The sequence below is a fragment of the Oncorhynchus clarkii genome, chromosome 8, assembly GCF_045791955.1.
Source record: "Oncorhynchus clarkii lewisi isolate Uvic-CL-2024 chromosome 8, UVic_Ocla_1.0, whole genome shotgun sequence".
In the NCBI taxonomy this organism is placed as follows: domain Eukaryota; kingdom Metazoa; phylum Chordata; class Actinopteri; order Salmoniformes; family Salmonidae; genus Oncorhynchus; species Oncorhynchus clarkii.
Genome location: NC_092154.1, coordinates 18981054 through 18998113, shown reverse-complemented (window position 1 = coordinate 18998113; position 17060 = coordinate 18981054). Strand labels below are relative to the sequence as shown.

Genomic DNA, 17060 nt, shown 5'->3' with positions numbered 1-17060 from the left:
CTCCTCTTTCCACCCAAAATAAATAAAACGCCTGACTTTAAACCTGTTTGTTTTCATTAGAGCAACCCATGGGACCAATAACCTCAGAACAGAAGAGATCATTAAACATTACGGTCCAAAAAGGGAATGGAAGCACTTTAATAGCCTCAATACCACATTTACGAGATCTAGTAAGTCTTAAGTCTTGAATCTGTGTGACCCCCTTCCTTTTTGTTTGTGCTTATTTTGTTTGTAATGCAGTTGAATTTTCATGATAATGCAATCTCCTGAAAACATGGGCTTTTTTCTTCTCACTTTATTTCCAATTTACAGAGTGGTGAATGATTGGATTGTTTCTCACAATAAATATATTCTGTTTTATTCTCCGCAGCAAAGTACTATTTTTATGACAACTATTTCGATCTACCTGGGGCTCTTCTCTGTGGAAGAGTTGTGGATATGTTGCGCAAGGTAAAGTCTATTCAAATCAATGTTCATTATGATAGTTAATGTTTACACATTTGTTAAAATGAAACATCTAAAAAACAACAACATATAAAGCATTTAATTTCAAGAACATTATTTTGTTTTGGTCAACAGCGTGGGAGTGAGGTGAATTCAGACTTTTGGAAAGACATGGTCGCTGCCATCGACCACAATTACAACACATCAGCATTCAAAGGTAGGTTGATCACTTATTTTAGAATCAATCATTTTCCGTTGTTGAACCAGTGCACCATATCAGAATCACTAATTTAATTGGCCGTATCAGTAGGCTCAAAATCAAACAATATTTTCAATTTCCTACCGTACTGTCACAAAAAAACAAGACAAAAGCATCAGTTTCAGAACTTCGACTTTATTCTTTACTTTGGTCAGTAAGTTAAACATAGCATAAATGCATCCTCAGGCATAAAGTTGTTGTTGACATAGTACATTTTTGAATGACTGTTTTTCATAATGCGTGTAACAATAATACACTGCTGGTTTGTCAAAGGTTTGTTACAGCATTGCAAAAAAACTAAAACATGATTTCCTTTGCATGTATATTACAAGACATTTATTAAACACTTTGAAAACAAAAAAATCTGCTGTAAATGTTGCAGGCAGTCAAAGAGCACCATTTTGTGTATTTTCAAACTTTTTAATCATTGTTTGCTGAATACTTGTGCAAATAGGGAATAGTGATAAAAACCATTTAATTCCTAAATTATATTCTTCCCCTGAATTTATTTTAATGCTTCCATGAACTGAATGCCCGTCTCAATAGAATACTTCAGAAAATTGCTGCTCTTACTTTTTTAGCTTTTTGAAAGACAAATTAACTTGTAGAATATTACGTACATTTTTTATTCTACAATGACAACCAAATCTCAATGGAAGTTGTAAACTGATCTATTCTTTAAGTACTTTCTTTAAGGTTTCAAGGTTTTATTAGTGTCTGTATCACGTTGAAGCAATCAGGAACCCAGAGAAAGAGCAGTGAACATTGTCGGCAGCGAAGACACCATTGGTCTCCTCATCAGGGACCTGAATGTAGACTTGGTCATGGGCATTCAGCATAAGTACAGTGCTGCCAGACAACTGATCCAAGAAGCCCTTGTTGTACTCATCGTATGAGAACATGATTGGCTCACCATTTTTGTACAGTGCCACCAATGCATTAGCACCATTAACATGCATATGGTAGGAGAAATAATAGAGACCTGGTACCTGGCAGGAGAAGATGCCAGTCTGGGAGTCATAGTGCTGCTCACCATTGTAAATAATCTGGTTGAACTGAATAGGTGATCCCGCTGAAGGGTAAGCCCTAGTCAGAACAGCGCTGAAGGCAGACATAGGGGCCTTCATCATCTCATGATGAGGCATCATAATCTCATGGGACTTTATGGGCATGCTCTTCTCATGATGGTAGACCATCTCACCAGGGGGACCAGGTGGGCCAGGAGGTCCCATAGCACCTGGGTTACCATTGTGACCTCTGGAACCAGGAGCTCCAGGTGGACCCATGGGACCAGAAACTCCCTTCGCCATCTGGCCAGCTGGGCCGGGTGTGCCGGGAAGACCGGGGTGACCCTTAAGACCTGGTTGACCTGCTGGACCTGAAGGCCCCACTGGTCCTCTTCCCCCTGGGATACCGTTCTCGCCTGGTTTCCCAGGTCCTCCAGGTGTGCCTGTGTGTCCCTTTGCTCCTGGAAGCCCATTTGCACCTGGAGTACCTGGAGCGCCAGTATGGCCCTGACCTCCCTTATTACCCTGATGTCCTGTAGCACCTGTTGCACCAGGAGGTCCTGCTGCCCCGGGGATACCTGACTTCCCTGCATAACCCTGATGTCCCTGATCTCCCTTGGTTCCCTTTGCCCCAGGAGCTCCCACCATGCCGACATCACCTTTAAGTCCCTGAATACCCGTCTCTCCCTGGAATCCTCTAGCACCCTGGGGACCAGCTGGACCCGTAAGCCCAGTAGCACCTGTTGCCCCAGTGTAACCTGTTGGCCCTGGCTCTCCTTTTTGACCAGTGGTTCCGGATGTACCTGGTGATCCTCTGTCTCCTGGCATGCCATTAGCTCCTGGTTTACCAACTCCTGGCATGCCAGGTGCACCTGGTTGTCCAGCATGTCCCTGGGGACCTTTAGGTCCCATATTTCCAGGCATACCTGGACTGCCATTCTCACCTGCCTTTCCTGGTGCTCCTACCCCAGGGTTTCCATTGTGGCCCTTTAGCCCTGGCAGACCCATGGCTCCTGGAGCTCCATCCCTACCTGGAGTACCTGACTTTCCAGGCTCCCCGGGGTATCCAGTGGCACCAGACTTACCAACTCCAGGTAGACCAGGCATACCAGATGGTCCCATTGGTCCCACTGCACCATTTGCACCTGGTGCCCCATGAATACCAACTCCCTTCTCTCCCCTTTGTCCTGGCAGACCAGGGATACCTGGATGTCCTTTAAGTCCGGGCTCACCCCTTGGCCCCATGCCGCCGGGCAGACCGTGTGGGCCTGGTTTGCCAACAGAAGATTGTCCAGCAGGTCCTGGGCTTCCAGGGGAACCGGGAGATCCTCTTGGACCCATGGCGCCAGTTGCGCCAGTATGGCCCTTCTCACCAGGCATGCCATTACTACCTGGTTTCCCAGGAGCACCTGGGTTGCCAGGTTTGCCAGCTGCAGAGTATCCAGCAGGTCCGGGGGTCCCGGCTGGGCCCTTTGGTCCGGGATGTCCCATGCCACTCTTGCCGGGAGGCCCAGGCGGGCCCATAGGTCCTGGCTCACCAGGGGATCCTGGAATACCTGGCTCCCCTGCAACAGCTGGGTAAATGGATAAGTATAATTACTTAAAGGTGAAGTAAGCAGAAATCACTCTGCTATTTTCTGGTTGCTATAATTCTAATAGTTCGACATAATTTCAGTTTGTGACAAAACAGCAGTGTATAGTGTAGAGAATCATTGTACCATCTAAACCTCTGTGAAATGTTTTCAATAACCAAAAATATTGTTTTTTCAGCTGTTTAGAAGCTGATGTACAAAACCGAAAGGGAAGCATAGAAATAGCACACACAGATCTACCGCTTCTTAGACCTGACCAAAAATGAGAATGATCTATAATCTATAAATGATCTATAATTTATATGTGAATTTGGTCAGGTCGCCCAAAAAGTTACATATTGTGGCTTTAAGATGCAGTTAACAAGTACAGTCAACTGTAATTGGTTTAGATTCAGGATCTTTTTTTTTCTACATCTCAATAAGTTTGTTTTTGTTTTTCAGGAGTTCATTTTATTTCACTCAAGGTGAACTTAGACACTTAGTCCACTGTCTGCTATCAGAGTATTCTCAATTGAAGAGTTGAGCCCACTTTTTTTTTATTCTTTAATGCATCTGAATTCTTTGTCTTTCATTTTATATGTTGATGTATTCTCAGTGAGGCCCCAAATGGATCTTAGATGTTTTAGAAAGCTGATGACTGATATCTGTGCCCTATTTGTATTGTTATTGAGGAACAACATGCACCAGTCATGTTTGTTTTTTGCTATTGAGTCCTGTTGCAAACATGTAGTGGCGGAGGGGTTTCCCTGATCGGATTAAACTACCATCTCTCAGATGTCCATCCTGTGCAAAATAGAAGTCATAAAGCAAAGTATGAAATTATAATCTCTTGAATTAGGCTTGAAAATGTAACATTTTGCCTCTGCTTGTCATTGCTCTATATACACTACATGGTCAAAAGTATGTGGACATCACTTAAAATTAGTGGATTTGGCTATTTCAGCCACACCTGTTGCTGACAGGTGCATAAAATCGAGCACACAGCCATGCAATCTCCATAGACAAACATTGGCAGTAGAATGACCCGTACTGAGGGGCTCAGTGACTTTCAACATGGCACCGTCATACTGTAGGATGCCAACTTTCCAACAAATTGTCAAATTTCTGCCCTGCTTAAGCTTCCCTGGACAACTGGAAGTTCTGTTATTGTGACATAGAAACATCTAGGAGCAACAACGGCTCAGCTGCGAAGTGGTATGCCACACAAGATCACAGAGTGGGACCGCTGAAGTACGTAGTGGGTAAAAATTGTCTGTCCTCAGTTGAAAACTTCCTCTGGAACCAAGTTCAGCACAATAACTGTTTGTCGGGAGCTTCATGAAATTTGTTTCCATGGCCAAGCAACCTCACACAAGCCTATGATCCAAATGCCAAATGACGGCTGGAGTGGTGTAAAGCTCGCCGCCATTGGACTATGGAGCAGTGGAAACACGTTCTTTCTAGTGATAAATCACGCTTCATCATCTGACAGTCCGACGGACGAATCTGGGTTTGGCGGATGCCAGGTGAACACTACCTGCCCCATTGCATTGTGCCAACTGTAAAGTTTGGTGGAGGAGGAATAATGGTCTGGGGTTGTTTTTCATGGTTCGGGCTAGGCCCCTTAGGAAATCTTAACGCTACAGCATACAATGACATTCTAGACAATTCTGTGCTTCCAACTTTGTGGCAACAGTTTGGGGAAGTCCCTTTCCTGTTTCAGCATGACAATACCCCCGTGCACAAAGAGGTCCATACGGAAATGGTTTGTTGAGATCAGTGTGGAAAAACTTGACTGGCCTACACAGAGCCTTGACCTCTACCCCATCGAACACCTTTGGCATGAATTGGAATGTCGACTGCGAGCCAGGCCTAATTGCCCGACATCCGTGCCCAACCTCAATAATGCTCTTGTGGCTGAATGGAAGCAAGTCCCCACAGCAATGCTCCAACATCTAGTGGAAATCCTTCCCAGAAGAGTGGAGACTGGTAAGCAGCAAAGATGGGACCAACTCCATATTAATGCCCATGATTTTGGAATGAGATGTTCGACTAGCAGGTGTCCACATACTTTTGATCATGTAATGTATCATTGTTAAGTCAAGTCCATTTCTCCCTCTCTTTGACCACTTGCATGTCAATTGGTTCCTTTGTCCTGAGTCCTTTGCTTTGGTATTCCCCTCTGAAACACCACAATGCGATTTAAACAACAGAGTAAGCTCTGTGATTTATGGAGGGAGGTTGTGGGAACGGACTGCTTTTCCTAGGGTCATCTTGACAGCACCAGTGGTCTGAGGAGATGGTCACATAAACACTGATGTACATGTACAATGCACAGCATGTTGAGACTATATTAGACTACTGTAGCCAGTTATTTTAGTTGAATTTACTCATACTATGTTGAACCCTTTAATTTCCCAAGTTGTCTGTAGTGCATGGTATGGTTTGTGGTACTCCAGTTGTTGATGAATGTGCTTCACCTTGAAACCTTTCCTCCTCTTTGTTAGTGTGGAATTTGTGAGGCAGTACAGGGTAGGACATATTAGGGTACAATGCAGGCCATATTGGGATATAATGGTTTAAATGTGTGGCATCTGGTCTAAGTCCTGAAATGCTGACAGGATACTTTTATCCCTGTCTTTGAGAGGTTAGCCCACAATACCTCAACAATTTCCTGAATCCATGTTGTTTGTATGCCCAAAAGTAATTAACTACTGAAAACACTACCAAGATTTGAATGTAGTTAAACCACCTCCAAGCTACTGCTAAATTTAGTTAAATTACATATAGTTTACTATTCCCCAACACTGTCCTCAAGTAATGTGTGGTGTTGTATTGCCATGGTGTAAAGTACTGATACAAAATCAGAACATTTGGTTACACATTTGGAACATTTGGTTACAGTGAACGAAGTGGATTGGATGCACTATTTGTTGAAAAACGTGTTTGCCTTTTCCTGCTTTGGAATAGCACTTTGAGAACAAAACGGCGAGACAGGGCTGTAATTTGAAAGCCACTGAGGAGTAGGTTTGAAACCCCAGAAGAGCAGAATGTGTCAGAACTGGACACTTTGGCAGCCAAGTCATACCTCAGAAACTGGGAGGTGATGGTACTGACCACGGTCATCACAGTGGCATAGCCAGCTGTTGAACCTTGACTTGTCTAGTCTGAATGGTTTAGGCCTAGATCACGTGTCTATTGTCAGCGTCAAACCATATATATTTCTATATGTAGGCTATGCCATGGCTCTCACATTGTAACGTTATATAAACTGAGGATGCATATTTGAGATTATGTGCAATTTTGTCTACTCTACTTTAGGGTGTTTGTTTTGAAGTATTGAGACAATTTAAGCACACTACAAAGTGGTTTGTTTGGGAGTGCAATGTGGTAACATCTGTTTTCATTGTTGACTTGTGGAAAAGTATTCTATTTATATGTCAGAGGCCACCGGCCATAAAAACTGCATCAAAACATCTTCAACAAAGCTACTGAATGCCGGAGTCTGGTTGAGCGGCAACACTTGACTCCGGACCACATTCTTGACAGAATGGTCTGATCTCTTCCATTTTGTCAAGCCCCACTGTCTTACCCTCTCTACTTTCCCCGCTGTCTTCTGAGCTTTCTCCTGAAGAGAAGATAGTAGGATATTTAGCAGGATATTTCAATATTTGTCAAGAGTGAGATATCTTGGAAGCAGTGTTATGTGGCAGCTGGTGCATGTTGGTGTTTTAACAAGGCATACAGAAGTGATAATTGCCCCTGGCTCTCACTTCTACAGAACCTCTGTGGTCTGACTGTCAGCACCGTTGCAGCCAGAAGAATAGTTGTTATCCTAACTAATGTTTATTATCCACTTTCTGTTGATGAACGAGTGTGTCATGTCTTGGGAGCGTGGAAGGATGCATGGGCCCATGGTTTCCTATTGCCACCACAGCTATGGTCAGGTGAAAACCCTCAACAATATTGACTGAGACATTGCCTCAGGTCCCATCAAGACATCTGTTACTGGTTCCCTTGTTAAGGATAATGTGCTATCTGTTTCATAAGATTACATGTTCTGTGTAGAGTGTTTTACTAGAAACCGTTAACTTCCACAGTGATGTATTTTTTTTGTTGTAAATTAAAGTAATGCTGGATATTCTGCAATTTTAAATTAATTAATTGGCTAAATAACATTAAACTGGTTGGCTAATTAGTAACTTTTTAAAACAAATATTTTAACAAACCATGCTTATTTGTCCATATTACATATACTTCTCACTATTCTGTACTTAAAGTCCCATTTTGGTAAAACTAGGAATTCAAAACAGTCATGTATCTTCCAGGTTGACATTCTTATTCTCTGGCCAAGAGTTTTTCCTAGTCAGGTGGTGGTGAAAAACTCCTGGTCCGACTGACAAACCTCTAGTACATTCTAGAATTGGAATGAAACCTTCCATAAGCTTTCCACCAAGAGAATGTACTGCAAAGCTGATGTACAAAATATTTTTTACAACAATAACATGCTGATAGACATGAAGATGTTGAGACTTACTTTGGACATGGCTCTTGGTAGGATACTGCTGCTTGGCTACTTTCTGTACATGGTAATATCTCTCTGGCGTTGCCACGGCCAAGGCCACCAGGAGGAGGAGAACACTTGTCACCCTGAGGTCCATCTTGTAACGTTAAACCTGCATGAAAGAAATGTAGAACATCAGAATATTTTCAGACATTCTATAAGTTTGTTGAAATGTCAATGGTCTTCAACATACAGAGACAGTGGCGAGACACACAGTACCATTCTATAGCAGGGCCTGCACAACAGCAAACTAACATTTCTGAGTCAGAATTACAAGAAACAAGCACAGTAGGGAACATTGCAGACTCCCAATCTTTAGTCAGATATCCAGAGCTACCTCAGTCTGTTATGTATGGGTTGTCCCTTCCCCACCGTCAAGTGAACCATCTCATAACAGTGATGATTAAGACCTGTGATACGAGGAACACTTGAAGCTAGACACCCCCAGGACTCTCTACTTACACCTGATCCTCAACTATGCACCCAACTGACTCCCCCAAGACCCCAACATCCTCCTCCATGGCCCCATACACACTGTACACCTCACAGCACCAGAAACAGAGGGCCACACACGAGTCTCACACACACACACACACACACACACACACCCAGAGAGCAGACCAGAGAGAACAGGCAGGGGTACACCTACCAGCAGAGAAGACTTAGGCTCCAAAAGATCAGTGGGGGTCGGGAGGCTGCTGTCCCGGCACGTTGCTGTATAGTCCTTAAGTCTGGAGGTTAAGTCTGAGCTGGCTGCTGCTACCCAGGCCACTGGGCTCAGGGTATTTATACCAAATCTGTCTCTAACATCACCCACAATCGACCTAGTATAGGCGTCCCGCCCCGTTGTGATGTCAGCTTTAATGAAGGGTGCCATGTCTTCAGAGAGAGAAGGCATGTCACTTCAGGATGATAGTCCTCTCCATAGCATTTAAAAACCCCACAGCTCCCTCCCTCCCTCCCTTGCCCCATTCTCAATGGAGCAGCACAGAAAGAGATTTAACTCAGTGTAGGAGACATTTAGATATTTTTGAGGCTATATGTGGTTGTAAGTTCAAGTCGTATACAGAGCTATATGGGTATAACTTTTTTCTGGGATGTCTTTGACATCTTAATTGCTGTGTTTTTGATGAATTCTAATAATAACATAAGTGTTCCCCTCTTTTACCCATTGATGCGTATTTTCGACTGCTCAAAAACAGGTGCTGGGGAATGGCTTTAGTACATTACATGTTTACATTTTACCCTGGAAAACGTCTATACTTGAGCTTTTTCCGGTCACCCCATGCAGTCCCTTTGTCAGGGTAAATAACAACGTGAATGGCCCAGACCATTGAGTCCTTATGGCAGGAATTTCCAGGCAACAGTGTAGTTTCTGCCTTGTGCACGCAAACAAATATGAATATATTGCTCCCTTGCAGGATTTTAATGTCAGATAGTGTATTGTGGTAACAAAATCAATACGGTATGTCAGCTTAGTGAACTCTGGTAAACATTAGTTACATTCATAGCCATGCTATTTTATTCACTGGAGAGCTAGATTGTTTTAACTGTGTGTGGTGTAGAGTGCATACATACGTACTATGCCTCCACTGAGCCGCAGTGCAAGATGGGTACATCAGAGGTCAGAGTTGAGTTTCTGTCTTCAGACCTCTTGTGGTCGGGTGTTATCGAAGGTCCACCATGGTCTTATTTGTGTAATTTTCTTTACTTCTATACTTTTTCATATCTTCTTAACTGATTTGATTATGTGCAGTACTCTTATGTGCATTACCTACCTTTTGGTTTTCCCAAGAGTCTCTCAACTGTGTTTTGTGATGTCACCATGGGCTATATAGTAACATTCGTATTACACACAATGTCATGTGGGACAGTCACATGCAGTGGACAAATATACTTAAAGGTGCAATATGAAGAAATTGATCAGCCATTTCCTGATTTCTAAAATTCTAATTGTTCACCTAAATTCAGTTTGTGACAAAAGAAGCAGAATCATTGTACCTTCTAAACCACTGTGAAATATATTTTCATGAAACCAAAAACATTGTATTTTCAGCTGTTTGAAGCAGGTGTACAAAACTGGAAGTAAATTAAACAAAAACAAAACTTAAGAATGGGAAACATCGAAATAGAGCACAATTGAAAGCTTCTTACACTTGCTTTCAATGAGAATGGCAGATCTATAACTCACACTTCTATGTGAATTTGGTCGGGTAGCCCAAAATTAAATATTGCAGCTTTACATTTTGTATAAAGAAGCTCTGCCTCACATTGCTACTAGTGTGTGTGGACGTGTTTAACTATTCTTGTGTGGACCAGAAGTCCTCACAAGAATGGTAAACAAACTAAAATTTGACCAACAGGGGACAATTTGTTGGTCCCCACAAGGTCAAATGCTATTTCTAGGGGTTTAGGTTTAAGGTTGGAATTAGGGTTAGAATTAAATTTATGGTTAGGAGCTAGGGTTAGTTTTAGGGTTAAGGTTTTGTTTTTGGGTTAGGGTAAGAGTACGGTTTAGGGTCAGGGGTTAGGGAAAATAGGATTTTGAATGGGACTGAAGTGTGTCCCCACAAGGTTAGCTGTACAAGACTGTGTGTTTGTGTCTCCTTATCTGCAGTATTTATCTTTGTTCTTCTTTGAGCTGTTTTGCACTTGTTAATCCATGCCAGCTCAAGTTTTACTGTAGTTATGACTGAAGTGGACTCTAGGATGTGTTTAGGTTTTCTGAAACCTAAACTGTGCTTTTTCGACATATTTTCAACTCTTAGTTTACAGCCCGCAGAAGAAAGCCAGTCGAGCCACTGGGCATCCTTGGTAAACCCCCTTTAGTTAAATGACAGTCACAGGGGGTGGAGTCAACACTTAAAAACTTCACATGTCCCTGTCCCTCATCACACTTTCACCATGAAAGCTACGTGGACCCCACAGTGGCAACATGTTTATCTTTGATTTGCGTCTATGATTTTTTTTGGTGTGTCCGGATGTGCAGGATAGAGGTTAAACACCTTCAAGACCACTGTATTGTATTAGTCCTCAGAGTGTTGCATCATGACAATGGGGCCTGTTAAGAAATGCACAAACGTTGGCATTTTTACAGTAAGCCTTTTTCACATCACTCCTGAACCACTTTATGATGTGGTGGCATTCTTGCTACTCTATTAGAATGTTAGGAGAGTCTATGAAAGGTTCTGACGTAACCTTTGTAGTGCTGCTGTTGAAACTGTTGAACAGTAATGCTTCTCTCCAGACGTGACTAATTCACTTTCATTGGGTTTAATTAGTATGCTGATGACTGGAATTCTGGGGCAGTCGTTTATCCCATTATCTTAGTACAAGATACAGGCACATTGTAGAGATCAAATGTAGACTCCTATGTTTCTCAAATTAGTAAGCACTAGGCAGATGTTTTTAATCTAATTGAAAGCTGAATATATGTATATATACAATTAAAATAAGCCTTTTGCATTCGCCATGGTTTCATGTGTCTGGTGTGCAAAATACCCTGTCAAAACAGCAACTGTTTTTTGTAGTCTATTTATTCTCATGGGTAAAGTTGGACTGGTGACTGGGACTACAAATAAGTCGTTTTGGATGTTTAAATCCTATAATTGACCATTCAGATAATAGATACAGATAAATATATATTTTATTCTTACAAGCCCAGTAATTTACAGCACTCTGTGTTAGATTTATGAAATTAATTATTTTGCCCAATATTTTTTTCCATCATAATTGCAGTGCAAACCTTGCCATCATAAAATGATCCTCCCTGGGCTTGTCTTTGCTGCCCGGGTTATTTGAATCATTGTGGTGGTGGTTGCTTCAGTTTTAGATTGCTGGGAAGGCATAGGCTGGGTGAGACAGACACGTTTGTCTGTGTTTAGAATCTCTCTCCTCTGTTTGCTCCCAGTGATTTAAAGATGCCACACTGCCTGAGAGAAAGGAGAAAATAATTGCAGGTTGATGATGTAACTATGCCAGTTAAAGGAGTAGAAAGTGGGAGTCTAAAGATAGCTTGTTTTAGCTGGGAAGTGACTGGGATACAGATATAACGTTTTAATAAACCCAATATGCCACTAAGAGGCAGTTGCAGCTTTATGAATGGAAGGATTGATGTTGGCCCTCCAAGCTGAGTAAGGGTGCAATTACAGGGACCCAAAAGAAAAACATCTAGGGTCAAAAGCAGAACGGACCAACCTGAGGAGGCTGAGGTTGTGTTTCAAATAGGAACCAGAAACCCAAAATGCATCCCTCCTGACTTTGTTGTCATTTTAAGATGAAAATACATTAAGAAATGACTGACAAGCTGGGAATCAGAGAAAGGGGGATTAAGGCCAAAAGCGTTGAATGTTTTTTTTTTCACGCTAAAGTCTTGAGAATGTTCCAAATCAGATTTGGTTCCAATTTTAGGCTCTCCTTGAGGACCAGGTAATGGGAGGGGATTGTTGGAAGTCAATTATGTTCATTGAGGCAGTACACAACACAAAGGAGAACCTTAATGACTAGTGCCTTTCAGTCTAACTATGCCTTCCACAGCTCTTTAAGTGGAACAAACGGCTCACGTGGATGCCTGAGCCAATCCCATGGCTTTTTTCTGGTATTGAGACACCAGCACTGTTGCTCAATCTTCTTTGAAATATGTGTGTGAACTCTGACCAGGACAAAATAAGATGGAACATTTTGTCCAAGTGCATTATTTTTGAGTCTGAAATAATATTGTAATTTGCAGCATATTTTCTACTAGCTATGGATCTAAGAGTATTCTGACCAATAAGTCTGCCTCTGGATTGAAATCTGCAAACTATATACAGTACCAGTCAAACGTCTGGAAACACCTACTTCTTTATTTTTACAATTTTCTACATTGTAGAATAATATTTAAGACATCAAAACTATGACACAACACATACATTATCATGTAGTAACCAAGAAAGTGATAAACAAATAAAAATAGATTTTATATTTGAGATTCTTCAAAGTAGCCACCCTTTGCCTTGTTGACAGTTTTGCACACTCTTGGCATTCTCATTCTCTCAAAAGCATTCATGAGGAAGGCTTTTCCAACAGTCTTGAAGGAGTTCCCACATATGCTGAGCAATTGTTAGCTGCTTTTCCTTCACTCTGCGGTCCAACTCATCCCAAACCAAATCAATTGGGTTGAGTTCGGGTGATTGTCGAGGCCAGGTCATCTGATGATGCACTCCCATCACTCTCTTTATTGGTCAAATATCCCTTAATCAGCCTGGAAGTGTGTTTTGGGTCATTGTGTGGTTGAAAAACAAATTATAGTCCCACTAAGCGCAAACCAGATGGGATGGCGTATCGCTGCAGAATGTTGTGGTAGCCATGCTGGTTAACTGTGTCTTGAATTCTAAATAAATCACTGACAGTGTCACCAGCGACGCATCATCACACCCTCACACCACCTCCTCCATGCTTCGCTGTGGGAACCACACATGCGGAGATCATCCATTCACCTACTCTGCGTCTCACAAAGACACGGCGGTTGGAACCAAAAATCTCAAATTTGTACTCATCAAACCAAAGGACAGATTTCCACCGGTCTTTATGTCCATTGCTCTTGTTTCTTGGCCCAAGCTAGTGTCTTCTTATTGGTGTCCTATAGTAGTGGTTTCTTTGCAGTAGTTTGACCATGAAGGCCTGATTCATACTAGCTCCTCTGAGCAGTTGATGTTGAGATGTGTCTGTTACTTGAACTCTGTGAAGCATTTATTTGGGCTGCAATCTGAGGTGCAGTTAACTCTAATTTATCCTCTACAGCAGAGGTAACTCTGTGTCTTCCTTTTCTGTGGCAGTCCTCATGAGAGACAGTTTCATCAAAGCGCTTGATGGTTTTTGAAACTGCACTTGAAGAAACTTTCAAAGTTCTTTAAATGTTCCGTATTGACTGACCATGTCTTAAAGTAATGATGGACTGTCGTTTCTCTTTGCTTATTTGAGCTGTTCTTGCCATGATATGGTATTTTACCAAATAGGGATTTCTTCTGTATACCACCCCTACCTTGTCACAACACAACTGATTGGCTCAAACACATTAAGAAGGAAAGAAATTCCACAAATTATTTTTTAACAAGGCACACCTGTTAATTGAAATGTATTCCAGGTGACTACCTCATGAAGCTGGTTGAGAGAGAATGCCCAAGAGTGTGCAAAGCTGTCATCAAGGCCAAAGGGTGGCTACTTTGAAGAATCTCAAATATAAAATATATTTTAATTTGTTTAACACTTTTTTTGGTTACTACATGATTCCATATGTGTTATTTCATAGATTTGATGTCTTCACTATTATTCTACAATGTAAACAATATATAGCTCTTGAATGAATGGGTGTGTCCAAACTTTTGACTGGTATTGTATGTTTGACTGACTCTGATTTAAGCCTAAACCTGTATTGTACCGTATAACATGCATTTAACGTAGATTGACGTCTATTGCCATATTATCTAAGTTGGCTGTTTTATTAGGATTGTTTTAGACATTTTATATAGAGATGTGACATGTCATTAAAAGCAGTTTCCGGGGAAAGTTGGTATCCTGTTTGGTTGGCTTGAGTTCCGGAAGAGGCCATGTATGCACTGACAGCATGTCTAATTCACATTACTTTAAACATTTGATTAATGATCACAAAGCACAACGAGTGCTTATATGGTTATATGCCTTAATGGTTATATTCACCATAATTTTGCAGTCTATTGAAAGACTATGGGATGTTTTCCATGTTTTTTTTCCATTATCCCACTCTCTGCTTCCCATTCACTTATGTGTTGTCAATCAGACAGCTGCTGTCTAGTTTGGCGTCCTCAACCCAGACCCAGAGTCCAGCAACTCATGACCAGGGGACGCTGGGGGTGTAGAGGGCTCTGGCCTGGGCTTGGCTGACCTGGCAGTCGGCCTTCAGGTTTCCGCCTCTGGAGGTGGTGTAGGAGTTAGTGGTGAGATAGCAGTGTTTTCCTCTACCGCTGCTGCTAAATCATGGCCGCCACAAAAACAAAACTAAAGAATATATATTTTTTTAAAAACATACATTTTTTGGGGGGGGGGGGGATTGTAAAATGTTTTCAAAGTGAACTTAAAAGACTACAACCAGATATAAACTATGTGGAAAAGATAATAGAGCTATATATATATTTTTTAAATATGATCATCTTTGAGAAGGAACAATCACCAAAATAAAAACTAGACAGATTGGGAGAAACTAAAATGCAATAAATATCATGGCATGGGGCCCCCATCAATTTTGATATAATGTTTGAGTCACTCAGATAGCATAAGAACATGGCATAAGCCATGGCAAAATGTTTTGAATAGCATAAAATGAGTTTTTAAAATAGCACAATACATTCTCTGTGGTCAAAAGGAGGGCCTCTAAAACCATGTCATTGGACACGCCCACTACTCTGAATTGACATATGTGCCCAGTAGGATGCACCTTTTTTTAGTTTTTGCTATTCTGGGAGGAGCTCCTGTGTTTACCAAATTATCTCAAAATAATTATGGTCAGATAAAAAAAAGAATAAGACATGCAAGCACTATTGAGAATCCAAGCCATTGCATGTTGGTAAACATCCCATAGCTATATTTTAGGGCTATCTTTGTATACTGCATTTTCACTTTGGTCTTTTGACAAGGATTTGGTTAAAAGCCTTGACCTGAACTTAGAAGTGCCAAAGCTCGCAAACAGCATTCAAGAGTGAGCAGCTTTGTCTGAAACAGTAGTTCCACCTGTTGGTTGAATATCCCTAATATGTTGTGCACAGTGGTTTAGATTAGCCTTGAATCCTAATCTCTGCACACATTGTTTATAGTGTTTCTGAAGCTACGGCCTATCATTCTTAGTGCCCTGTAGTATGTCTTCATACAGTAGTGTCAAACTTCTGGATTTCCCCTTTTAGAGTTTGTCATTGGTCAGGACTGTTTTTGTTTTTCTTGGTTGGATCTTTATTTTAGGTGTGTGGGTTAAGAATCTCTGAACACCACTCTCAGTACGGTGGGAAGAATGTTTGGTTTAAGAGGTACTGTAGGCTAGCTACTTCCTCTTTGAACAGAAACCCAGGGCCAATGAATGAGGAAGAACTTCTGAATAAATCTTTTCTTCTGAATACCGTGGTGGAATAGAAGGGGGGGAAAGCTAAATGTTTATTTTGTTGGAAGTTAATTTACATTACTATCATTAGACTGGCTAAAAAAGGATTCCATTACTATATCTGCTCAACCAATTATTCTTGATGGTGCTAAATTGTCTGGATAAATGTTTAGTTTTCCTCATATTTGTTTTGGTCCATATGTTACAAAATGTCAATGTTTGGATCTTTGTAGTTCACCACCATATGTGTTCCCTCATTTTATGCAATTATTGTTGGCCATGTGTAGGCTTAGGTGCTGTATGCGTGTAGCTATCATCAGCTGAGCTCTGTGAAATCCATATGTTAAAGGCTGTTGACACGTGTTGTTGTTTAGGTGTGTTTGAGAAATGAAAGAGTGGGAGGAGAATTACAGATTCTTTCTGGCATGACAGGATTCTTAGTTGGAGCAGAAAGCACAGAACATTTAAAGATAGTGTTGGGTTCTCCTCTCTTCCCAAAATGGGTGCTTATGTGTCCAACAGCTAGAACAAGACAGTTTTAGAAATGTGTGGAGTTATATTTGTAAACAAAGGTAAGGAGCAAGCTATTTGTAGAATCAAGCTTTTACCGATTTTTCTCCACGTCCTTGGTCTCCTCACAGGAGATGAATTAAATAGGTCTGCACAACACTGACTCTTGAAGCACTGTCCTACCAGGAAAAAAATCATAACATATTGCCTATTTGAAATGCGTTAATTTGAGAATTTTGTCTCTGTGATCATTTTCTTTAATATGGCATCTAGCAACAGACGCTACTAGTGATGTGGCAGTCAGACAAAAACAATGACATGGAGTACCAGATTGTTTAGATGAGCTACTGTAATTGGCAGTGTTGAACAACTTTCACTCAGCTGAGGTGAAGTCAATTTCCCCCACTTCAAAAGACTCACGTTGTTCCTCCACAAATAATAAGCCAATAGCTGGTGAGGCCAAGTGTGCATGTGAGATATGAGTTGGGTTTAACTGCTTTGGGCTCTGTAACTGTCCTATAATGACCACTGGTGAGGGCTCGTTAACCATGCCCCCAACTTAATCACTATGAAACATCAATGTCAGTTTTGCTCAGTGGCC

At 41.4% G+C, this 17060-nt stretch overlaps 2 protein-coding genes across 3 annotated transcripts in view; one reads left to right on the top strand and one right to left on the bottom strand.

The window, feature by feature from the left end:
* Positions 1–17060, top strand: part of LOC139415063 (5'-nucleotidase domain-containing protein 1-like) — an 83227-nt gene that overhangs the window by 1351 nt on the left and 64816 nt on the right. The window contains exons 4-6 of the mRNA XM_071162827.1: positions 61–170; positions 371–450; positions 580–661. Coding sequence (XP_071018928.1) covers positions 61–170; positions 371–450; positions 580–661 — 272 coding nt within the window. The remainder of the gene's footprint in view (positions 1–60; positions 171–370; positions 451–579; positions 662–17060) is intronic.
* Positions 819–8606, bottom strand: LOC139415062 (collagen alpha-1(X) chain-like). 2 transcript variants are annotated; one of them, XM_071162825.1, is made up of 4 exons: positions 8495–8606; positions 7819–7957; positions 6874–6909; positions 819–3284 (listed from the first exon to the last, which is right to left on the bottom strand). In XM_071162825.1, the coding sequence occupies exons 2-4, from the start codon at positions 7940–7942 to the stop codon at positions 1426–1428; spliced, it is 2019 nt and encodes a 672-aa protein (XP_071018926.1). In that variant the 5' UTR covers positions 7943–7957; positions 8495–8606; the 3' UTR covers positions 819–1425. The 2 variants fall into 2 exon arrangements, with proteins under 2 accessions (XP_071018926.1, XP_071018927.1); XM_071162826.1 differs by lacking the exon at positions 6874–6909.